Source organism: Camelina sativa, chromosome 9 (assembly GCF_030686135.1).
Source record: "Camelina sativa cultivar CO46 ecotype springtype chromosome 9, ASM3068613v1".
Taxonomy (NCBI): domain Eukaryota; kingdom Viridiplantae; phylum Streptophyta; class Magnoliopsida; order Brassicales; family Brassicaceae; genus Camelina; species Camelina sativa.
The window spans coordinates 42,778,055-42,802,480 of record NC_141888.1 but is presented as its reverse complement, the minus strand read 5'-3'; the positions used below and the strand labels follow the sequence as shown (position 1 = coordinate 42,802,480).

The 24,426-nt window shown below is 35.6% G+C and overlaps 7 protein-coding genes, 1 long non-coding RNA gene and 1 other non-coding gene across 10 annotated transcripts; 4 read left to right on the top strand and 5 right to left on the bottom strand.

Moving 5' to 3' along the window:
• Positions 1-4,531: 4,531 nt before the first annotated feature.
• Positions 4,532-5,536, top strand: LOC147939412 (uncharacterized). Its single transcript, XR_015565567.1, has 2 exons — positions 4,532-4,664; positions 5,015-5,536. It is a non-coding gene; the product is annotated as an uncharacterized LOC147939412 (long non-coding RNA).
• Positions 5,537-5,850: 314 nt separating this feature from the next.
• On the bottom strand, positions 5,851-6,841 carry LOC104716076 (cysteine-rich repeat secretory protein 8-like). Its single transcript, XM_010433420.3, has 2 exons — positions 6,022-6,841; positions 5,851-5,921 (listed from the first exon to the last, which is right to left on the bottom strand). Exons 1-2 carry the CDS (start codon positions 6,839-6,841, stop codon positions 5,851-5,853), a joined length of 891 nt encoding a protein of 296 aa, XP_010431722.3.
• Positions 6,842-9,120: 2,279 nt separating this feature from the next.
• On the top strand, positions 9,121-9,628 carry LOC109126609 (defensin-like protein 278). The gene is made up of 2 exons (XM_019230307.2): positions 9,121-9,248; positions 9,344-9,628. The coding sequence occupies exons 1-2, from the start codon at positions 9,194-9,196 to the stop codon at positions 9,502-9,504; spliced, it is 216 nt and encodes a 71-aa protein (XP_019085852.1). The 5' UTR covers positions 9,121-9,193; the 3' UTR covers positions 9,505-9,628.
• A 613-nt stretch (positions 9,629-10,241) lies between these two features.
• LOC104714710 (uncharacterized) lies at positions 10,242-13,022 on the bottom strand. Of its 2 annotated transcripts, XM_087467363.1 has the most exons (4): positions 12,760-13,022; positions 10,971-12,376; positions 10,792-10,875; positions 10,242-10,720 (listed from the first exon to the last, which is right to left on the bottom strand). In XM_087467363.1, exons 2-4 carry the CDS (start codon positions 12,352-12,354, stop codon positions 10,710-10,712), a joined length of 1,479 nt encoding a protein of 492 aa, XP_087323489.1. In that variant the 5' UTR covers positions 12,355-12,376; positions 12,760-13,022; the 3' UTR covers positions 10,242-10,709. The 2 variants fall into 2 exon arrangements, with proteins under 2 accessions (XP_087323489.1, XP_010430457.1); XM_010432155.2 differs by having other exon boundaries at positions 10,242-10,875.
• A 1,239-nt stretch (positions 13,023-14,261) lies between these two features.
• Positions 14,262-14,792, top strand: LOC104714709 (defensin-like protein 278). Its single transcript, XM_019229691.2, has 2 exons — positions 14,262-14,419; positions 14,507-14,792. Exons 1-2 carry the CDS (start codon positions 14,365-14,367, stop codon positions 14,662-14,664), a joined length of 213 nt encoding a protein of 70 aa, XP_019085236.1. The 5' UTR covers positions 14,262-14,364; the 3' UTR covers positions 14,665-14,792.
• A 154-nt stretch (positions 14,793-14,946) lies between these two features.
• Positions 14,947-17,025, bottom strand: LOC104714708 (uncharacterized). The gene is made up of 2 exons (XM_010432154.2): positions 16,888-17,025; positions 14,947-16,566 (listed from the first exon to the last, which is right to left on the bottom strand). The coding sequence occupies exon 2, from the start codon at positions 16,544-16,546 to the stop codon at positions 15,452-15,454; it is 1,095 nt and encodes a 364-aa protein (XP_010430456.2). The 5' UTR covers positions 16,547-16,566; positions 16,888-17,025; the 3' UTR covers positions 14,947-15,451.
• Positions 17,026-17,386: 361 nt separating this feature from the next.
• LOC104714707 (uncharacterized) lies at positions 17,387-19,730 on the bottom strand. Its single transcript, XM_010432152.2, has 3 exons — positions 19,541-19,730; positions 17,968-19,431; positions 17,387-17,877 (listed from the first exon to the last, which is right to left on the bottom strand). The coding sequence occupies exons 2-3, from the start codon at positions 19,360-19,362 to the stop codon at positions 17,602-17,604; spliced, it is 1,671 nt and encodes a 556-aa protein (XP_010430454.1). The 5' UTR covers positions 19,363-19,431; positions 19,541-19,730; the 3' UTR covers positions 17,387-17,601.
• A 416-nt stretch (positions 19,731-20,146) lies between these two features.
• On the top strand, positions 20,147-20,218 carry TRNAC-GCA (transfer RNA cysteine (anticodon GCA)). The gene has a single exon. It is a non-coding gene; the product is annotated as a tRNA-Cys (tRNA).
• Positions 20,219-20,687: 469 nt separating this feature from the next.
• LOC104714706 (serine/threonine-protein kinase BSK7) lies at positions 20,688-24,306 on the bottom strand. The gene is made up of 10 exons (XM_087466539.1): positions 23,505-24,306; positions 23,185-23,405; positions 22,953-23,088; positions 22,746-22,879; positions 22,557-22,662; positions 22,379-22,464; positions 22,070-22,258; positions 21,775-21,927; positions 21,540-21,653; positions 20,688-21,418 (listed from the first exon to the last, which is right to left on the bottom strand). The coding sequence occupies exons 1-10, from the start codon at positions 23,584-23,586 to the stop codon at positions 21,176-21,178; spliced, it is 1,464 nt and encodes a 487-aa protein (XP_087322665.1). The 5' UTR covers positions 23,587-24,306; the 3' UTR covers positions 20,688-21,175.
• Between the last annotated feature and the right edge of the window lie 120 nt (positions 24,307-24,426).

The following is a 24,426-nucleotide window of genomic DNA, read 5'->3' as shown; positions in this document are numbered from 1 at the left end:
ATATATTTTTTAAAAGTTAAAATTGAAAAATCTTATGAGAGTTAATTTTCCAAAATATTAAAATGATTTTAATGTATAAGATTTTACTTTGATTTTAATAACGTTTAAATATTATATTTCTTTCAACTATAATTCTTTTTTTTTGTCGGCAATATAACATTACATTCCACAAAGTCAATTTACATGGTTCCATGAGATTACAAAACTTGATCGATTTATCCTAGCTTGTTTTGCTAGACCATCAGCTACACCATTCAGAAACCGTGGGATTTTAACAAAATTGATAGTTTCATATGACCGAGCAATGTTCTCAATGTCCTTTAAAAGGGTCGCCAATATAGTGTGATCAGCTTGATGACATCGATGATTACCAGAGAAAATACGACTTGTCTGCTGATACAAGCTCTCTGCATCACCAAAGAAGACCACATTGGTGTATCCCAGCCTGTTAGTATGAAGTACTGCCATTCTTAATGCTTCGGCTTCAACCTCCAGAGGTGTACTCATAGGATTGATAGATACCATGCCTTTGAGAACAATTTGTGCATTTTTATTGTATAAAGCCCAGCCAATCCCTGTAGAATCATTAGGAGAGTTCCACGACGCATCAACAAAACAACAATAACCTTTTGCTTCTTTAGTAATGGAACTAATTGAAGTGTTTGTTGCAGAGGATTGATGCTTATGATGTTCCGGAACTGTATACTTCTGTGAATCATGTTTGTTAATGCTATAACTTTCTTTCCATTGCTGAAAATCAAGAATGGCCTTATTAATTGTATCTGGAAGGGACCATCTTTTATTATTGAAAATCAAGTCATTACGCATTTTCCAGATACGCCAACCAATGAAAGGGAATAAACTTGCATCCTTCCTTTGGTTGTTATTTAGATTCAGCAATAGTTCTATATTCTGATCAACAGAGTTAAGGTAGAAAGGTGATCTTATACCATTAAAATTTGCTGTGAGATCCCATATCTCCTTGCTTATACGGCATTGGAAGAGTAAATGATTGATAGTCTCTGGTGCCTCACCACATCTCTGACAAGTGTCATCCTTCAACATCCTTCTTTTCTTTAAGTTTTCTGCAGTTGGAACCACATTATGAAGACATCGCCACCAAAAGTGCTTAATTTTCTGAGGCATATTTTGTTTCCAAAGTCTTGCAAAAGGTTTATCCTGAATGGTATTATGAGAAAGTTTTCGTTGAACATGATACCCGGATTTAACTGAATAGAGCCCATCTTTAGTATGAATCCAGGTAAGCACATCATCCGCTCCTGTGATAGATGGTCGTATGTTTTTAATATGTGGGATATCCTCATGGTGAATGATGTTGTTGAGAAGAGGTTCATTCCAATGCCCGTGTAATAGTAGATCACTAACTTTCAGGTTTGGGTTAGTGGATGCTCCAGGTCCTCGAGCTGGTCTTGGTGGGTTGAGATGTAACCACGGATCCTGCCATACATTAATTTGTTTCCCATTACCCACGATGTATTTGAGGCCTGTAGAGATAAGCTTAATACCTTGGAATATGCTCTTCCAAGCGTAGCTGGAGTTCGCTTTACATGCTGAGGTGAGCAGACTCTGCTTTGGGTAGTATTTGGCCTTCAAAACCTTAGCTATAAGGGATGTTGGCTGCTGCATAAGACGCCAGCTTTGTTTAGCAAGAAGAGCTTGAAGTCTTTTAAATCGCGGATTGCTAGGCCTCCAACGTTTTTTGAATCAGTGATTTTACTCCATGCTAACCAAGGAATCTTATGCTTATCTTTAGCATTTGACCACCAAAATTGTCGCATTGCTCTTGTGATCTGATTTATGATTTTTGAAGGAAGGAGAAAACAGGACATGCTATAAGAGGGGATTGCTGTGATTACTGCCTTTAATAGTACTTCTTTTCCTGCAGGAGATAAAAGCTTAGTATACCAACTATCCATTTTTTGATCAATTCGTTGAGTTAGGTATGAAAAGGCATTTGCTTTATTCCTTCCAACAAATTCAGGTAAACCCAAATATCTTCCAAAGCCCTCAGTCTTATGAATCTTCAAAAGGCTGCTAATTTGTTTTCTACACCCTGACTCAACACCTTTACCAAAAGTAATAGCAGATTTCTGAAAATTTACACTCTGACCTGAGACTTTCTCATATTGCTGGAGAACATCTAATAAAGCAGTACATTCTTCCATCGAGGCCCTGCAAAAGAGTAGTGAATCATCTGCAAAAAGCAAATGGGAAATAGGAGGACCATTTCTGCTGGCTTTGAAACCATGTAGCCGTTTCTTAGATATACTATCTTGAATTAAAGCTGACAAGGCTTCGGTGCATAATAAGTCAAGATATGGTGAAATAGGATCACCTTGGCGAATTATAAAAAAATAATTAAAATCATAAATCATAAAAAAAGTAATTAAAGAACAACAATAAAATATAATATTGAAAAGAAAGGAAATTTTAACCAGGATAAGTTAATGATCAAAATCACTTTCAGTTTGGGCCTAATTAAGTTAATGACCCAATGAGAGAACCCACACAAACATTACTTCCTCTCGTTGACTCCTTTTAATAAACAATTTAGTATTATTATATTTGTCGGTTCTACTTTCGCTTGTAGTTTGATAATAAATATTTATTAACATTAATTATGTAATATTTTCTCAAGTAGCTTTAGTTAGTGAATTTCCATTTAATTCCAAAAGTAACTGTTAAGTTTTCCATTTTTTTAAAAACTACATCGGTAACAAAACAATTACCTTTTTAAAAAAAGTAAGAGAGTTGCGTTGAGTAATTTTTTGGGTTCACTTGTTTACTTTATTATATTATTTGTTATTAGTAACGGTAACAATGATATTACTGTGCCCTTATTATTATTATGGAAAACAATACTACTTTTATTACATATATAAGTAAATAAATAAATAAAAGGAAACTGATCACAACGGTAACAAAATATATTAACTTTTTCTAAGCAAGAGAGGTGTGCGTTGAGTAATTTATATCAACGAGTCCGGGACTTGTTTCCTCTTTATACTATACCATCGTCGTTCGTATTCTCTCTATTTTTTCATCTCTACAGCTACAGCAGACTACAAACATGGTACCATCTTCTTTCTAATCTCTAATCCTCTCTTACATATGCCTACTTCTTCCAATCCGTAACAATGATATATATTCTTGTTTCTTATATTTGCAGAACGATTCATTTTAAGTAATGGATTCTGCGACTGCAAACAGGCTTAGGGTTTCCACAAGTACGTTTGGGGTCATCATCTCAGCCTGCCTCAAGTCGTGTCTCCAGTTCAGTGACGAACCTTCTCCTTATTTTTACCGGATCCTTATTCCTCCCCTGATCGTAATTGCTACCTACGGTGAGATTTTTTTATAAAAAAAAACTAATACATCAAACTTTTTCCTGATAATTTAATTTGTTGGAAACATGTGTAGATCTTAATAATTTTTTTTGGTAGGCTGTAGATCTTAGTAATTAGTACTAAATATTATGTGTTTTATGATTTATTTAATCTCTGGTTTTTCTTTTACAGAAAAAAACGTGAATGAATGAGATGATGATGGTGGTGAAGGATTCAAAAGCTGCTTTGGTGTAAACTATAAAGTCAAAGCACAACTAGCTAACCTAGTTCCTTCTTTTACGGTGGAATCAAGAATTCGAAATCTCCTAGTCTACTCTAATAACTGCGCCAAGAACAAGAGGCCGTCCTCTTGACATGACATGAGTACTCTTCCATAGCTTACAATGACAACAATCTCCTTCCTCAAATCTCGGGTTCCCAAATCCACTACTTCTCTCCTTGCAACCCCATGAAAATACTGAGGTCAATTTTTATCCCATCTTAATTTAATTTTTGTCCATAGTATTCTTTTCCTCCACTTATTTTATTTATTTATTTATTATTATTATTATTATTATTATTATAACCCACTATTAAAATCTATGAAAAAACTTATTTACATTTCATAATAGAAACTTGAATTAAAATGTGCAATACGATGTGAAACTATCCGGATTTTGGATCCTGTCATTCGACCTAGTCATTGATCATTAGAGATTTCATAAGTCCAATTTGTATTCACATTGTTATGTTAATTTAGCATTCAAGTTCCTATTATGATTTGTAAATAAGTTATTTTCATATCTTTTAGTGATTTTTAAAAATATACAAAATATATTAGAATGCTAAATCAACAAAATGATGTGAGAACTAACCGGATTTTGGATCCCGTCATTTGACCTAGTCATTGATCGTTAGAGATTTCATAAGTTCAATTTGTTTTCACATTGTTAAGTTTCATTTAGCATTCAAATTCTTATTATGTAAAAAAGAAAAGTTTTTTGTTTTTGTTTTTAATGGATTTAAAAGTTTTTTTTTAAAAAATATATACAAAATGAGAGAGGTTTAAGCAGAATATATTATTAATCTACCAATCTTGGTATCTTCAATATTTTGTTAAATTATTAAAATTTGAACGGTTTAAGTTATACCATTTTTTTCATTTACGCCGGTTTATTAACAATAGAATAACCTTATTATGTTCCCCGCTCGAGTGTTCATCACTGTTTACAAACCCTAGAACTGCCTATCGAGAGAAGAGCATTGCCCACATCACTGTCAAATCATAACCAAAGAGGAAGATATTTAGCTAAAAAGGTACAATCTTTCGTTTCCCTCTTTCAATCTACAACCGCATGTTTTTTTTTTCCCACGAATTGATCTGTTTGCAGTTTCCTCTGTCTCTAATCGAAACAAACCCGTTCCTGTTTTGCGACATTAGTCTTATCTTATGTTTCTGTCAATTGTTTAGTCTTATTGTGATTTTAACACATATAAACAGAACCCGCCTTGTTCGTTCATAATCTATCAGATCAAAAAGATTGTTTTTTTGTGTGTAAAGATCTTACCTTTTTAACTGTTTCAATGCTAATTTTGTCTCTCAATCATGGCTCTGATTTTGGGGTACTATCTCACTTGATTGATTTTGAAATGTATATTCAATGCAGATTCTGTAATCAAAAACATGTCAGGTGTGATTTGGAGAACTCGGTGATAAACTTGAAACTACTCATAGATGAAGAGAAGAACAAAGTTGTATTCACTGAATCCGGTAAAGATTTCGTCAATATACTTTTGAGCTTTCGACTTTGCCGTGGCGTTGGCATAATAGCTTCCGGGGACTGGGAGGACCGATTGCAAAGAGTGGAGAGGACGGTGTTGCGGTTTGATTGATAAGCGTCGGGTTCTTTGTTACAATCGGTGAGATTTTGAGAAAAAGGTTGGGACATGGCTCCGAGAGACAATAAGAAGAAGCAAAACAAAGCGACAACAAATTGTTTAATGATTCTTGTCATTTTTCTTTTGTTTTGACTCTATGAAAAGAAACAAAACAGAGGAGACATATAAGTTATATAAAGAAATTTTGAATTCATTCAAATCCGTGATTGTCCACATACCACATATAACGTGGTTAGACCAATTCAGAGGTTGAATCTTTATAAAACTAGTATTATTTTAGTTGAACTCCATGTTCTTGTATAAAAAAATAAAAATATCGTTGCAGGTTTGTAGTGTGATGAAGCCAAAGGCAAAAAGATAAAAAAAGTTTTACAAATCTTGTTTAGAACTAGTAGTGAAACAGAAGGAGGAGTAACGCATCACAATGATTAAACTGTTTTTTTTTTATGTATTACACAAATCATAATTTATAATCCTTTTAGTCATCACATATGATCTCCCAAATATTTCTTTCCTATTAGTCTATTAAACAAGAATATAAATAAACATATCACACGTCACACACATTAAATACGAATATTATAATCATTGGATTGGATCATAGTCATAGAGCCACAAGTGCTAACACCGAAGTTGTCATGGCTGTAATGAAAATCCTCCTAAAAATTTCGTTTCCTGCAATACAAAGAAAAGCCAAAACAATACATAAACGTTTTAGTTCCTCATTCTGTTATTATCTTCCTCATAGTTAGATTTGATTATGAATGATATAAACCTTTCATAACGTTAATAGACGATGCGCCGTTTGGTGACTGAGAACTTGGCAAACCGGTCGTATCATACTTCAAAAAACATTTAGGAAGATAGAAGTGAGCCCAACGAGCATTGGTACAACAGCCTGAGACACTTTGGGCTGCAAGTCTCAAGCAGGCGCCGCAATTTGCTGGATCAAGATCAGGACTACACTGAACCATTGTGTCTAACGTATACGAGCCTTCAAAGTCATTCACGCGTGATTTATCCTTCACGTGATAAGGCGTAGAAGAAGACAAAGAAGACTTTGATGATGTGAGGATAATTAGTTGCTCTACCTTATTGGATAAAGTTTTTTGGAACGAACTAAAAAGAGAAGTAGGAAAAGAAGCGACAGAGTATTTAACGACGTAAGGCCCGTCATCTACGAGGTTGAAGAAGGAAACGTTGGAGTATCGAACCATACACTCCTCGTAGTATATTATAGCAGTTTTTCTATTAGTGCAGTTATGTTTAGTGATTTCTAGGGTTGCCGTCTTGACACAGTCCGAACAAGATGTTTTGGTGAGGTCTCCACGGCAGAGGAACATGCCATGGACTGTGTCGGGGCTAAGACCGATTGTGGCATTAGAATAAGTTCCGAGGGAGGAACGGTCACGGAGAGAAGATAGTAGGGTTTCACGGTTTGATTTGTATGAGCTGGTTTGTGTGAAGTTGTCGGATAATTTGTCGTCACAGAAAGTGTGCATGTGTTGAGGCTGAGACATGGTTTGGTGAGAAAAGAGAGAAAATAAGAAGAAGAAGCAAAACAAAGGAGCAGTGTATCTGATGAAAATTGCCATTTTTGGTTCTTTCTTGTTTGTGAAGGTAGGACAAAACGGAGCAGAACCTAACAATTTATATAGGGAAAAATCTTATTTTATTTTTAATTTCATTCAAATATGTAGCGTCCTATACCAATTCAGAGGGAGAACATATATATATATTTTTATTGGTTCAGATGAACAGTCAGATGATTTCATCAATAAGAGTTCAATTCAAATATCTGAACAACAAACATCATCTTTTATTACTTGTTCTTGAAAGTTGGGATTATGAAAAAATCATAAAGTTATCACAATATTAAGCTTCGTTAGCGTATGAAACAAAACATGGACTTGCTCTATTTAATTTTAGAAGACAAATTAATATTTGATGCATAAAAAAAAGAAAATTCCAAGAGTCAAAGTCATGCCTGTTCACAAACAGCACAAACTCTTCATTTGGAATTGCTGTGGTATTTACAGAAAAGTATGACAATAATCATATTATAAAAATTTAATAAAATTACTTCAAAATTCATTTAGTTGAGAATTCAACTTAATTTTATTATATTTAGAGGTGTTTTTCTGTTAATATATGGAGTAGAGATATTTGCATTGCATCCGTTGAAGATCACAAATCAATACATAAAGCTCTAGCATCTAAATAAGCATCGACAGCACATATAAAAGTTCATTTAGCTAAAAAAACCATCAAACATTCACTCAGGCGAAAAAACAGAAAAAAAAAAAAAAAAAAAGTTGAGATTTTTACTAATGTCATCAGGAAAGTTTACTGATTCGTCATTACCCAAACAAATTAAAACCTCATTTTCCCAGATTACGTTAGGGTGTTGGAATACCGCTTTACCAAATGGGCTAGCAGTCCCTGATGCAAGCATGCATTGTGTGAGATCAACTGAAGATGTGCTTGAGCTGATGAATATGGGATTAATGAATAGAACCGTAGGTGCTACAGCTCTCAATGAAAGATGCAGTAGATCACACTGGTTTGTATACTTTCTCCCTGAAATTTTATTATCTACCGTCTGTTATCGTATAAATTTAACTAAACAATGTTGGCCATTATCTCATGTGTTCTTTCTGTTCATGTATGTTGCGTCGATGTGGAAACAGACTCAGTTTTGCGTGGTAGTTTGCATTTAGTTGATATCTTTTAGAGGTAAATTTTGTTTGTTTTGTATTCAGACGTTAGTTTTGAGTTAAAAATTTGTTTAAGACCTAATTAACAGCTAAAGACACTTAGTTAAAACAAAGTTTTGGTCATGATATTTATATGTAGATCATGATTTAGTTCTCCTTTTCTAGTTTTCTATCCTAGTCAAAACAAAAAAAAAATTTGTTTCTTTTTGATGCTCTTAACCATGTAGTCACTGATGTTTCTCCTGAACTCTAAAATTTCAAAAAAAAGTTTAGAAAAATATGTATATATATTTTTTGACATTAACAAATATATATTTGTACTTCTTAAAATAAAAGTCAACATGATTTGTTTTTATGAAGATCATCCAATTCAATTGCCTCGAGTTCCACGAAAACGACGTGGATATATCATACTATTACGCTGACTTCGATCAAGAACCAACGTACCTATTATCTTAATTTTTAGATGCTAACACATATGACATATCATAGGAACACAAATATGAAGTACCAATCATGATTAGTTTATAGTCCTAGACGTGTTAATGAACATATATAGAGAGATTATAAGCAGAACAGAGCTTTCTCAAGAAGAACAGAGACTACAAAGAAAAAGAACAAGCTGGTGGTTTGTTTTGCTTTCGAAAAATTAGGGTTTTTCAAAGAAGATGAGAGATCAAAAAAAAAAAAATTGCTCAAACAAATATAAAGAACAGAAATTAAAAAGTTACCGTTACAGATACCCGTTACAACAATCACATAGTGTTTTTTTTTTAAAACTGTCTAATAATTTATTTGATGGGACTGACTTACATCGTACGTTTTGCTGTGTAATTTTGGCTCTCTTAATTCCTTTGTGACTCCCAATATTAGTTTATTTTGATATATTTTATTGGATAAATTTAGGTGTTTATTTTATAAAACTGATAAATTAATTAGGTGTTTATACAAAATACAGTATAATGTATGTCCCTACTAATTCCATGCTTAATAGAGAGATTTATTGATATTGATACATATAGTAATATTTGTTCAGTCAAATTCCTTAGTCAAATATCAAAATAGCTAAGGTTGACTTTTAATCCTTAAACTCTCTCCCTAGAAATTTGGATATAAATGAACGTTGAGACTTGAGATCAATAGAATAATAACACATCATAACACAGGATATTGTACAAGTCTTTGTTTCTTTTCCAAACACTCGGCCGTCTAGACTTTGCAGCAAGAAACATGAAAAGCTCATTCACGTTCACCATCTTCTTCTTTGTTCTTCTCCTTACCTCTTGTTAGTAATCTCTTATTATAAAAAAAAAATATTATTTATAAATGTTGTGAAAATAATGAGTGAATAATGAGTTTGGTGTGTATATGTACATATAGGTGTGGTGATGAGCGCGAGGATGCAAGAGAGCACAAACGATATATTGAAGCCTATAACATGCAATACCAATGAAGACTGTGCTAAATATTGCAAAGGTCCAATCCACAACTGCGTATTTCATACTTGTCAATGCGTACCAGGAAATCCTAATTGTTGCTAGATAAAAGTACCCTCCTCCTCCACACATAGTCTCTACAATTCTTATGTTTCTGATTCAGTATCTTTTGCATTAATTGGATTCCACCAAAAAGAATGAAATAAAATTATGTTTCCTTGTTCGTCTACTTAATTTCGTAATTGCATATTCACAAGACGCAAAATCGCTAGACTTTAAACCGTAGAACTATATAACTCAGCTGTATTATGAAAGAAATTACTTCTTTGAGTCATGAGGAAGAAAGAAGAACAAACATGAAACATATTGGGTATGGTAGTATCTTACGGTGAATCAATGCATATAATGTTGTCATATGCCGTAAGACACCAACATACTAGCTGTATCATGTTTGCCATTTCATACTCAAACGTTTCCTTCTCCTTTTCCAGTAAGCGTTTCATACTCCTTTTTTCAGTAAGCGTTTGATTCGTATGAAGTGGTTAGTGTGAAGTTGTTGGTAGGATTGCAAAAAGTAAACATGTGTTCAGGTTGTGAGACATGGTTTGGTGAGATAAAACAAAGAGAAGAAAAGAAGTAAAACAGAGGAGTAGTGAGTGCAATTACGGTTCTTGCCATTTTGTTCTACGTATGTTGTTTGACAAAACAGAGGAGATAGGAATTTAAAGTACAAGGAAGATAGCTTTTTTTTTGTTGATTTATTCAAAATTATGTACAAATAATAATTGGTATTATACCAATTCAGAGGAAGAATATGTAAAACTAATATTGTTTTTCATCCATGATAGCAATATCTTTTCTTTACTAAGACACAAAATCATGAAGTTAACAACTGTTTTTTTATTGTTTTTTTAATAATTAATCGAAACAGAGAGTAAAGAAATCACTGCAGATTCATGGCGGCGAACGGGAGAAAAAGGTAACCTTGAACAGGATAGGCTTGAAGTGCTGGAGTTGTGCCTTGAGTAGCAAGATTTGTACCAAAACTCATAGGACCAAAACCAGTGGTAGGAAAGATCATCCCGGGAGGAATTGTTGCAGCTGATGGATGAGTTGTGCCTTGAACAGCAAGAGGTGTACCAAACATCATAGGACCAAAACCAGTGGTGGGAAAGAACATCCCGGGAGGAGTTGTTGCAGCTGAGGGAGGACTTGTGGCACCATTAAATGTGAAATTACCAGAAGCAGAGGAGCTACTGGTTGCTCCACATGCAGTGCATCCGTGTGCTGGAGGAGGAACAGTAGCGGTTTCATGGGGTCCCTGAACACTCGAGTTAATGGGAGGAACTGTTGTGGATGGTGGTGAAATAGAGCTCTGATACCGGGTCATACCAGGGAAGAAACCAGTTGGGGTTGTATAATCAAAGTTTGGCCTTGAGCCTATGGGAGAGGTATGAGCACCAGCAAACCACCCACCTGTAACATGAGATTTAAGTCAAAATTACAGAGAGATATAAAAGAGAAAAATGTTAATAAAAGATTAAACTGGATGAGTTAGTTAGTTTAAGTACCTTTGTCTCCTCGCTTGTAATCATCCCACCTTAGTTCTTCATGGCTTTTATGTTGATACGGCTTGGAAGCAGATATGGAAATATATTTGTCTTTGCCTTTTCCAGTGGAGAGATCCCAAAGAGATTTGTTTTGTCCATCATCCGTAAATGTAGGCGCATAACCAGGAATTCTACTACCTTGTTCAGTGTGGTTACTCCATCCATGAGATGCAAAAAACGGCTGGGATCCAATATTGGGATTGCTGCTGAATATAGAAGGTGATGAAAAAGGCGAGCTCGGCGACGCAGTAGTAGCTCCACTGAAACCAAAAGGTTGAGGACCTCCTCCACCTACTGAACCACTACCAAAATTTGGTGGATTTGGGCTAAATAGGTTGGAGGAAGTCCCAGGCAAGTAACCAACACCAAATCCGGGGAAACCAAACTGTGAATGAAGACTCTCTGTATGTGTATCAAAAATAGATCGGTGGTTTTGTCCGAAACGGTTTGAAAAGGAGGGTGCTGGTGGCGTGTATCCAAAAACAGAAGTAAAAGCTGAAGAGCCACTCGCCGGAGACGCTGGGACAGAAAGTTGCCTTGGCCCAAAATGTGAACCACCAAAAACTGTTCTAGTGGTTGAGGAGGAAGTTACTGGCGGGAAACCAATGCATGGGGCAGTGCTAGATGCACCAGCTTGGACGGGATCTTGAATTGCCCCAACCCCAAGTAAAGCTGGTGTGGGAGCAGAGGATGCACCAAACCCAAATAAAGGTTGCGTTGAAGCAGAACTAACCGATGTAAAAGCAGGTGCGAATCCGAAAATAGTAGAACTTTGAGGTGGAGATGAAGTTGAGGATGTGGAAGTGGCAGATGCACCAGAACCAGTATTAACTTGGACAGGAGCTTTAAATATAGATTGCGTTGGTCCGGAACTAACAGATGTGGTGGCAGCAGGAGCGGATCCGAGTCCGAATGGTGAAGAGCTGTGATCTGAAGATGAAGTTGAGGATGTGGAAGTTCCAGATGCACCAGAACCAGAACTAGTAGCTAGTACAGGAGCTTGGAAGGCTGGTCTTTGTGAGGGAGATCCAAATGCATTAGCGATAGTTGCGGCAGACTGAGTTGCGGGGACAGATTGCACTGGACCGAAGCTGAATGGTGATGATGTTGATGTTGAAGTAGCAGCAGGGGCAGATCCAAAGCTGAATGGTGTTGGTGTTGATGTTGATGTGGAACCAACAGCAACAGAATGATGTTCTTGAACTGGTCCGGGACTAACGGGAGTTGAAGTGACGGATGAGCCAATCACAACGCGCGGTTGAGATTCTTGGCTATTATTGAGCCAGCCTGAAGCGCGGCAATGGTAACAGTTTCTGCACTCTGTCTCAGAAAAATAAATTCTCATCTTTCTATCTCGATCTTTCAAACTGCTTCACAAAGAAGACAACAAAACGAAACACGTTAATCTAAGATCAGAGGATAACTGCTAACACTCACATAAACTGAATCGAAACCCTAAATCGTTTAACATGCACATTATATCTAAGGGATTAGACAAGAAAGTAGCGATTTTTAAATTCAAAACAGAGCATTATCATTGAATCGATAGTTCTAAACGAAAAGAGATAATTCAAGGAGAGACGGTAGCGAATTGATGAGGAAACCGTATGTGAAAAAGCGTGCAAAAGAAGTAAGTCAAGAACCCTAGTTACGAATAGATCTAACCCAACTCAAGACAGATAAGATTAAGGAAACAGCGATCGCTAATCAAAATCACACAAACGTCAAGAGTGTAAAGGAAAAATCGAACCTTTGAACAAAGTTAGGAAGCGGAGGAACAACGACGAAGAGAGATTGAGGGAGAAGCTTTATTCTTCTAAATCAAGGTTAGGGTTTGTGTGAAGAAGAATAAAAAAGAGCACTTTGTGGTTTCAATTTATAGGAAACGATCTCCTCACTTTGCCTGCGTCGCTCTAACGCCTTGTAAGATTGTTTTTTTCTTTTTTCTTTTTTTCTTTTTTCTTTTTTTCCTTTCTTTGTTCTTGTGGCGTTGTTTTAACGCTGGACTATATTAATTTCATGAAATCTCCATCAATTTAAATAGATATATTAATATTATTTTTATTTATTTATTAGCTATTCATAAATAGTACTTTTTTTGAAAAATAATAATATTAATAGCTAATATCCCTAAAATAAACAATATTTTGGTTTGGTTTGGTCCGGTTATTATCGGTTTGGTTTTGATTTAAATAAATTTGGGATAGATACATGTCTAGACTTATGGAGATCTCTATCAATTTAACTATACATGTCTAGACTTAAGGAAACTACAAAAGTGTATTCAACTTGACATTTTAAGTGATTTGTGTAAAAGTTACAAATCTTATGTTATTTAATCATGAATTTTAAAAAGTCTTCTGAAATCCACGGTTATTGAACTGATGATTTAAAATTTTACTTTAAAATCTACTGTTATTCAAAACAGTTTGTGGATTTGGATTTTAATAATTTTTAGGGATTCTGGAGGATTTGAGAGTATTTGTTTAGTTAAAAATACAGAAAATCTAAATCTCATGGTTTTAAGTGGGATTTGAAAGAATTTTCCTATAAATCATATCAACTTCCCTAAAATCTACAAAAATTCTAAATTTTCTAAATCCCATCAAATCCTCCAAAATCATTGTATCAATATAGATAATAACCGAACCAAACCAAACCAAAATATATACTCAAACCATTTGGTTGCGTTTTTCCTCAACCCAACCAGTTCGGTTTGGTTCGGTTTTAAATCAAAACCAAACCGATAACCAAATTTGTTTATGTTAATAAAATCAAAACGCATTACTCTTAACGAAGACTCGATTAGGTGTGATATGTTCGTTATCGTCCAAAAACATAGCTTAAAACACCTTTTTTTTTTGTGTGGCTGATCCCCAATTCCCCATAGAATACCGAGAACTCATAGCCCAAAACAATACAATCCACTAGAGAAGAATTGGGATGAAACAACATCAAACATTGAGAACTCTAAAATATATTGCTTTTAAGAGTATAATTTTTGTTCTTTATTCTTCTCTTTGGTCAAGTTTTGAAAAGTTAATATGCTTAGATAGAAATTTTGACTTTTGAAGGACATATATACTGTATATTGTTCAGTCAAATATCAAAGGAATAGCTAAGGTTGATTTCCTTTTATTTTTCTTTTTTTTTTGACCAAAGGTTGATTTCCTTCTTTTTTTTTTCTTTTTTTTTTTTGACCAAAGGTTGATTACCTTTTAAATATTAAAACTCTCTCCCTAGAATTTTGTATATAAATGAACGTTGAGACATGAGATCAATAACACACATTATCGTACAAGTCTTTGTATCTTTTCCAAACACTCGGCCGTTTAGACTTTGAGCAGCAAGAAACATGAAGAGCTCCTTCACGTTCACCATCTTCTTCTTTGTTCTTCTCCTTACCTCTTGTTAGTAATCTCTTATTAAAAAGAAAAGAAAATATTATTTATAAATGTTGTGAAAATAATGAATTTGGTTTGTATATGTATATATAGGTGAGGTGATGAGCGCAAGGATGCAAGAGAGCACAAACAATGTATTGACTATACCATGCAATACCAATGAAGACTGTGCTAAGTCTTGCAGAGGTCCATTCCACCACTGCAAAAATCAGAGTTGTCAATGCGTAGAAGGAAATCCTAATTGTTGCTAGATAACACCCTCCTCCTCCACACATAGTCTCTTAAAGAAAATGCTTATGTTTCTGAGTCACTATATTTTGCATTGGATTAATTCCACCAAATAAAAAGTATAATAAAACTATGTTTCCTTGTTCGTCTACTTAATTTCGTAATTGCATATTCACAAAACGCAGAAAAAGCTAGACACTAAACCGTATAACTAGTCTAAAACTCAGCTGAATTAAAATATGACAGTGGAAACAAGAAAAATATAAAACTATATGAAAAGAAATGACTTTTTGAGTCATGAGGAAGAAAGAAGAACACTTTTTTTATGCTAAACTTTAATAACATATTCCGGTAGATTCTTGGTGGTACTTATTTGTATGGTATGTATAATGACTATATATATATATGCACATAAGAGGAAGAAGCTAGAGATTACTATGTGATGTGACATTTGGCATTAAAAAAAAAGGGACTGCTTGTATACGCCGGAGATTCCATGTTGATAAGCTCTCTGATAGAACATGCTCCTTTGTTCATCATCTCTGCAGTATCGGTATAGGAGATGTTTCGGTATCATGGGGAACCGGGGAATGACTTCCATATCTTGTCTGGAGAGTTTACTTTTTCAAGAAAGATTCTCGAATAACAATTTTACATTCTCTAAGCCTGCTTGTAAATCTGAAGCTGGCCTAGTATCAGATGCAGTGATCTCTGAACGTTTTAACAGACTACGAGTCAATCAATCCTCTGCTGAAACTGTTCTGCCTTGGCAGCTTTTCTTCTAGTAGATCAGATGCATTGTTCCCAAACCTAGTCTAAACCCATTTTTTCTTGACAGATTTTCATGCTTAAGGCCACTTCTTCTTGCACAGTTGATTCCACAAGATCTTCTTCATATGGTTCTGACTCTAAGCAGATTTGAGTTGAAACTTGCATCTGTCCTATTAGTGAAGGTTCTTTACCTGAAACATTCAACCGCTGTTCACCGAGGTCCTTACTGCTTCTACCACCAATGTAGCAGTAAGATTCTTTACCTGGATTCTTTTTGGTGCTTGAAACACACACACAAGTAAGCTTGGGAACACCATTCCTTAGTGAATGTTGCACTGGCTGAAAAGGTGACGAAACACTTGCCGCAGATGTACCAAAAAGTGATGCAGTAGTCGATGGGTTTGGTCCGAAAAGGTTAAGAGAGGAAGATGCTGGCGAATAATCCAAACCACATCTAGCTAAAGAACCTTCACACTTTGTAGGTGCTGAGGTGCTTGAAGCACAAACAGAAGTAGTCTTGGGAAAATCTTGCACTGGCCCAAACTGTGAAGAAACACTCACTGGTGTTGTACCGAAAACTACTGTAGTAGTAGTAGTAGAGGAAGAAGATGCTGGCCAGACACCAACATCAGATCTGACCCATTCAATACCGCATCCTGTAGAAAATGAATTAATACCCCAAGGCATATCTTGCGCTGGCCCAAATGGTGAAGAACGTGGAGGTGCTGGGACGTAACCAAATGGGAGGAAGCTAAAGGATGTTGAAGTGCTAGGCGCACCAGAACCAAAAGTAGCTTGGACAGGAGGTTGCACTGACCCGAATTTAGGTGGTGTGAGAGCAGTAGATGCACAGAAACCGGAAGTGGTTGGACCAAGAGCTTGCGTTGGAGCAGAACTAACATCAGGAGAAAATCCGAATGGTGAAGAAATGTGAACTGGAGATGATGTTGTTGAGGTTGAAACATTAAGAGCAGAATCATATCCAAGAGCTTGAACTGGTCGGGGACTAACCGGCATTGAATTGACTGATGAGCCAGTCACATTGCTCAGTTCGGATTCTTGAATATTGAGTATGCCTGAAGTGCGACAATGGTAACAGTTTCTGCATTCTGGTTCAGAGAACTCAATACTCATGCTTCTTTAGATCTTTCAAACTGTTAAACAAAAATTTGGTAAGGATCAGAAATGAAATCGAATTGCAAAGCTACGGAACATAAACCCTAAATCCAGATCCTTTGATAATCGATTGATCTCTCTTCTTTTATCATTGAATCGATAGTTCTAAATTTGAAAACAGAGAACTAAATTGGTATGTGAAAGCGTGCAAAAAAAGCAACTTAAAGAACCCTAATTGCAAAAAGAGAATATGACCGAACCAAAATCAAGCAAAACGAAGACAAAACAAGATCAGTACTAAAATTGTTGCAAGAATCGAAATCACTCAAAATTTTCAAGAGTTTAATGAAAGATCGAACCTTTGAACAAGTAGGAAGCAGAGCAACGACGGAGAGATTAACAGAGAAGCTTACGGATCAGAGACAACAACAATGGTGCGGTTTCAATATCAGAGACCTTTTGTGGTCCCAATGGAAACTATTTGTCTTTGACTTTGCCTCCCAAGATTTTTTTTTTTTTTTTTTTTTGGTAAACCCTTTTTTCTGCTTTTATTTTAACTTTATGAAGTTATAATCAAAATTTTAATTTGCAATATTTTAGAATTTTAATTGATTTGTATATATTATTTTGTCTCTTTAACTTGGCCATGTTTTGAAAAATTTAGATTGTTTGACTTTAAATAGAGAAATGATTTTGGAATGGGATATACAATATTGTTTAATCACATTAAATCGGCTTACTCATATATCAAAATACTTAGGTGAATTAATTTCCTTTTAATCAAATCAACTCCCTAAATTTGGTATATCACCAACAAAATTTTACAAGTCTTTTGTTCTTTTAGCAGCAAGAAACATGAAAAAAGGTCCAATCCACAACTGTATATAACATACTTGTCAATGATATAACCCTTTTGAAAGAACTGACTTCTTTGAGTCATGAGGAAGAAAGCAGAACAAACATTTTTTAAGCTAACATTCCGGTAGATTCTTGATGATACTTAATTATTTGTATGGTATGTATAATGACTATATGCACATGAGAGGAAGCTAGAGATTACTATGTGATGTGTCTTAAACTCTTGATATCGGAGAGAAGGTGACATTAGGCATGAAAGAAGAAGGGACATCTCTTGTATTCACCGGAGTTTCCATGTCGATAAGCTCCCTGAGTGAACTGCATCTAGACAAAGAGTTGCTTCTTTCTCCTCTTGAGACTTCACTTCTGTGCAGCTCGGCTACACAGACAGAGAATGCTTGTAATGCTGAGAGCTTTGCGTGGAAGTTAACTTCATATTGTCCTTCTCTGATGAATACCATTGTCATTGCAGGTGTGATCTCCTTCTCACCCTGAAACACAGTTTTGTTTTCATATGTCAAGATCAAGAAAGAGACAGGTTGATACATTACACTTTGGTACCACAAGTAACAAACTCTTACCTCTATGAAAAGTTCCAAACCGTGATGATTGTCAGTGAGTTCTGGAGATTCTAGAACAAAAAGGTGACATCCCATGTCCCATCCGCTACAGTCACAGCCTCCACCTGATCTCCATCTCTGCAGTATCGGTGTCGGACATGAGTTTTCAGTATCAGGTAAACCGTGGTTTCCTGCTGGAACTATGACTTTCATCTCACGATGACTCGAGAGTTTGCTGTCTGAAGAAGAGTCTTGAATAACGATTGCTGCAATCTCTAGGCCTGGATGTAAATCTGAGGCTGGCCAAGGATCAGATGCAGAGGTCTCTGAATGTTTTGATAGACTACGCATCAATCCTCGGCTGAAACTATTCTGCCTCGGTAGCTTTTCTTGTCTTAGATCAGATGCAGAGTTCTCTGTCTCTGAGAATATCGATTGACTCAGGTCTAATCCTCCTCGTCTGAAACTGTTCTGTCTTGACATGTTTTCATGCTTGAAGCCACTTCTTCTTGCACGTGCAATGTCGAAAAGAACAAATTCTGACACAGTTGATTCCACAAGATCCTCTTCATATGGTTCTGACTCTAAGCAGATCTGAGTTGAAACTTGCATCTGTCCTATTTGTGAAGATTCTTTACCTGAAACATTCAACCGCTGTTCCCCAAAATTCTTATTGCTTCTACCACCAATATAGCGAAACGAATAGACAAACCGGGAGTCATTATCATCCATTCTTGCACTGGCCATATACACATCATCAGGACGGTCTAGAGAAAAGGTGAAAACAGGCATCCCAAGTTCATATTCGATACTGAGATAAGCATGTAGATGAACAGGTGAAGACTTTCTCAAGGACTTGTTTCTTGAAACCATTTCTCCACTGATATCACCTGATTTGGGAATCAGAGGATTTCGATTTGAAAACGGATTGGACATTTTCTTGATACGGCTAAACCAGCTTGTTGAGCTTGAACTATTAGTAGAAGAATACTGATTGCTTCCCTTTGAAGCAGACATAAAGGGTAATTGTATTCTAGCTGAGAATGACTTCTGCAATCTTGGTTCCATGTTTTTCTCTGAGCCTAAAGACTTAGCTGATCGTTGTTGTTGTTGTTGTTGCTGTTGCTGTTGCTGTTGTCTCCCATTTGTGTTCAACCGTACCCCAAAAAAACCACCAGAAGAATATTGCTCCACTGAAAACTTTTCAGCATCTGATATGTTCCTTCTGCTTCTCTCCTTGGTGCCTTGATTGAAGAAGAAACCATGTCTCTCCTTTGCCTTGTTTCCCGGTTTTGGAGGTTTCTTGCATGAGGAGTTAAGGACCCGATAAAACATAAACTCATCTTCTTCCCCTGGCTTTTTGGAATCGAAGAAATCTCGTAGAGTAGGAAGAACATTTTCAGAACTCTGTGCCATCTTTTTTTTCTGCTTTTGTATATAAATTAACTATTCTCTACTACCATTAGAACAAATGACCAAACTTTTCTGCAGAAGATTTGTTCAAGGCAAGAACATGTATCAGTACTGTAATACCAAAGAAGCTAAACCAAACAAACAAGACAATGCAAATGAGAATATAGGAAGGAGCACTTACCAATCACAGCAGAATCTGACTCTGCAACTTCTTGAGGAAACTGTCACTGATTATGAACCTTTTTTTACAAAGAGAGAAGTTGAAAATTACAAACTCTGAATTGATAGAGAAAGTAAAAAAATTCAGGATACGATCTTGCAGATCTAAAGCCCCACCACAAGTAACATAGGAATCAAGTAGTTGTGAATGTAATGAAAGCAACAGACAAAAGTTACACAAAAAGATATATTTCACTTGCAGTCTAAGCCAATCATAGAAAGGGTGTGCAAAAAGTAACAATCGAATACCAATTGATGGTTTGAGAGTAGTGATCCTCAAGGGTGGTTTAAAGGAGAGACCTTTAATCATATGCATCATAACAAATTGATGACCGTTACATTAAAATAGGAAAAGTACGTACAGCTAGCTCTCTTTCAATTAATATACCATGGTTAGAACTTAGAACACATACATTGGTAGAGAGAAATGCATATCTAAAAGGGATTTAATAGTTCCCTCATAGAAAATCATGTATTTTGCTTCGTTGATGGGCTTTTTTACAGACGCTTAGATAGAAGCCCAATTTTAGAAAAAATAATATATTAAACAACTGCAGGTAACATTCAAGGGTCCATAGCTCAGTGGTAGAGCATTCGACTGCAGATCGAGAGGTCACCGGTTCGAACCCGGTTGGGCCCTTTTTTGTTGCGAAAGCTAATACTCCCTCCGTTTCAAAATATAGGATGTTTTGGAGAAGTTTTTTGTTTCATAATATAGGATGCTTTCAAATTTCAATGCAACTTTTAGATTAGTTTAGTATTTTATATTATGCAGTATTGTTTCTGATTGGTTGAACTTGTTAAAAGTAAAGTCTTCTTAATCTGCGTGTTTTGCTTAAAACATCCTATATTTTGAAACGGAGGGAGTATATATATATATTTTTAATGCGTTACAGGTGTCCTACAACATTATGAATTTATATGATCATTGTTGATTTGATTAGAATAAATGCAACTAACTATAGAAATCTATTTAGATTAAGATTCCTATGACTAATTATTTGTTATATATGCCTGTGTTTCAGTGTTTGTGGCCTTGGGTGGTATGAATTAGTATTGAGATCTGAAGAATGAATCCAAGACAAATAAGAAACAAGAACAAATCCAGATATGCAAATCTCAAAAGATCATTAAAAACTCCAAAAATGCTCTCTTCTTTACATTACAAATATTATAAAACATAGATTACAAATCATGGAAGAACCCATCAAAGCAAATTCACAACCACACCATTTCCAGTTTTTGTCCCATCAAAAGTACGCAACTTTTTCTTCTATATGTCAGGGAAATGTTCATCATGCCAGTAACCATAAACAGAAAAGGAGTCCAATTCGAGGTAGTAAACCAAATGAATGCTTCTTCTAGTATTTGAAAGAAAATAAAATAAAAAGTAAAGGAAAGAGATATGAGACGAAACCCCGAAACTGACCAGTGATGATGATGATGCACACGATAAGAGAACTGAGTTGTAGCTTCTACTTCAAAGGATGATGGTGAAATTTTGATCTTATTCTGCAAAAGCCTACGGGGCGTTTCGGTTAATGTAAGGAGATACCTTTTAGTTTCCTCTTTGTGTTTTCTGTTATCATCATCATCATCATAGTGTGTTTCTTTTGCTTTCGAGCATTGTTCCGTCTTTAAGAGCAGCATGTGCTTCGTTCTCTTGTCCTAGAGCTGACAGGGCTACAGATTGAAGATACGATGCGATATGCCAAGCAGGAGATATCACTTGGGCTTGCATTGCATCATTCAGCGCCTCTTGCGGCATCTCATTCATTAGGTAACACAGACTTCTTCTTGCATATACAGTTGGGGAAACCATTGTCCCGCCCTCAATGAACTGTCCAAACACATTTTTTCATCAGTTTATGTCATAAGGTTGCACAGATTTACAACACTACCCTTTATCTGAAAACTTAAACTGAAAAGACACAAAACAATGGCAGTAGAATTGATCTAACCTGGGTATAACAGTCAATGGTATTTACAAAGTCTTTATGTCGGAAAGCAACATCACCCTTTTTCTTGTAGTTCAGCGAGTCTTGCATCTGATTGGTCCACATCTGGAACGAAAGCTGAAATTTTTGCAGAGGAAGGAGCAAACAAAAAAAAGGTGATCAGATTGCAACAAGAAATACACAGTGAGACAATAACGAGAGTGTAATTAATAACAAGGTTAAGAATTAAGAAAGAAACCTCTGTGGCTGCACCCTCATCATCTTTATAGCTAAGCTTTTCGAGAATTTCATGTATGGCAGTTAGATCTGTTCTTAGGCACGCTTCTCCAAGTGGTGAAAGGGGTGTGGTTGAGGCGCTGCTTGGTATGCCCATCAGTTCATGAGAAGGAGTCTTACATGAATAAACCAGTTTCTTATTAGTGTCGGAAAATAATCTTCTCGAAAGCAAAAAAAAAAAGATAAGTAATCAAAAGATACAAGAGCTTGCGAAAGATAGATGGAAAGTAGACTAGTTAATGGTAGCAGGAAAGCACCTCAAGATCCCTCTGTAGAGGGATCATTGCAGTAACTAGAGACTTCGGGTTAGGACGCTCTCGGGGCTCATACTGCAAGCATCTAGAAGCTAACCGTATTAGTTCAGTCCCGTCGTCACTCGAAAATTGACCCTCTAAGCATGAATCGATCAACATTTGAATGTTCCTGTCCCTTATGAGGTCCAGCGCCTAATAATACACAACACGTAAAATGTTAGTCAAGATGCACTTTTCTCCAGGGAGTTTGATTGATGCTCAACAATGATTTGGTGGAGATTAATTGATTTAGTATCTTAATCATAAGCTTACATGGCTTGGAGGAATGTGTTTTCCACTAAGAAGATCAAGCAACAGAGTTCCATAACTGTACATCACACTTTCTGGTGTCACCCGACCTATAGAAACAAACACACAAACTAATATGTCAAAAGAAAGCTAGCCACAATCCAAATAAAGAAAACTGATATGCAAGACTTCAAGTAAATACCTGTTCTGAGATACTCGGGAGGAGTGAACGCCAGATTGGTACTATAACTCTTCCCGTCTCTACTATTTTTCATCAGACCGAAGCACGAAAGTCTTGGATTTGAGTCCTACAGAAGACAAAACATATGATTATTTTCATATATGCACATAATAACGGAGACAATAGTAAGAAACGTGAAGCTGAACTTACATCATCAAAGAGAACTCTGTAAGCATTCAAGTCGTGGTAGAGCGCACGTCCTTTGCCAGTACAATATTCTAAAGCTTGAGCAATATGTAAAGCTACTCTTAGTCGCATCGCCCACTTCATCGGTTGTGACTCCCCTAAAACCCCAAAATAATAGTTAAATACAGAAGCATATAGCTAAAAATAGTTACAATAAGTTCAAGAACTTACAATGGAAAAGATGCTTGGCCAAAGTTTCGTTAGGCATAAACTCAGCAACAAGAAGTCTCTCTTCACCTTCATAACAACATCCAAGAAGATTTGCCATTCTATAGTTCCTTAACTGACCAACAGCTCTAGCTTCCTCCTATAAAAAGAAGAGATTCAGATTGACATATAAAAAAGGTAAAAAAAAAGACTTTATAAAGCAAAAATCAAAGAACAAAGGCTATATATTTATTACCAGAAACTGACGAGAATCAGGCCAAGCTTTCCTATTAAACCTTTTAACAGCAATACGTCTTTGATTATCCAATTTGCCTTTATAGACAACATTTGGAGCTTTTTCACCATGCTCTGAAACTATATTCTCTGCAGCAAATCCTGATGTAGCGTTCCTTAACGTCTCAATTGAGAATTCACGAAACTGAGGCAAATCATTCCCTTCACCTCTCCTATCCTCATCTACGAAAGAAACAAAAAACAAAAATCCAATTCAATCATAGAGAAACCAAACAAACCCTAGAAAGAAAAAAAAAAACAAAAAAAAGACTCGATCTTTACCTAACCCTGTGACTCCATGATTAGATCCTTCAGGTTCTGATACACAACAAAATGCACATAACTTGGAAACCTCACAACCCATTTCAGTATATGATTTTTTGTTTTTTCCTAGTCAAACCATAAACCCTAAACCGCGTCTTCTTTTTTTAGCTGATTTACTAAAAATCAAGACTTTATATAGTTTAAACAGATCAAATCCGTGAAGAATCTCTTCAGAATTACAGAAAGAGAAAAAAAAAAAAAAAAAAAAAAAACCCAGCTATACGAGGAAGAAGAACAAAAGCAAATTGAAGGGTCAAAAAATCTGAGAAAACGATCTGTGAAAATAGAAACTCAAAAAGAAGAAGAAGAAGAGGAAAAAGGTGAAATGACAAAATCGAGAGCCGCTCGTGTGGTGAGCTCAAAGGGAAAGGGCTCAAAGAACAGAGAGAGATTGTTTTCTGCAACTTTCTCTCTTTTGTGTTTTGCTTTTTTTTGTTTTATTTTTATTTTCTATCCTTTTGTTGGAGAGACAAAAGCAGAGAACTTTGCCAGAATGTTAAAATTAAAAATAAAATAAAAGATTAAAACTTTAGTTTTTGTTTTCAGAAGAAAGAAAAATAAAAGAGAAACACAGCAAAGCAGCAGGCCTCTCTCTCACCCAAGTCAACTCAACCAGTGGGTCAAAAAAATAAGAGATATCTAAGAAACAACTCATATTTGATATCACACAATAACCCATCAATTTGGAATTATCAATAACAATAGTTTAATTCTATTAGGAGTGTTTTTTTTTCTTTAAAATATTTGGTTTTCATTTTTCAAAATAGTCTACAATATTTGGTCTATATATTATCTACTAAACGTGTTTTTTTAACAAATGTATTTCAAAGATATCTGAAAATAATGTATAATGAAAAATAATATACTTTACGTGATTGGT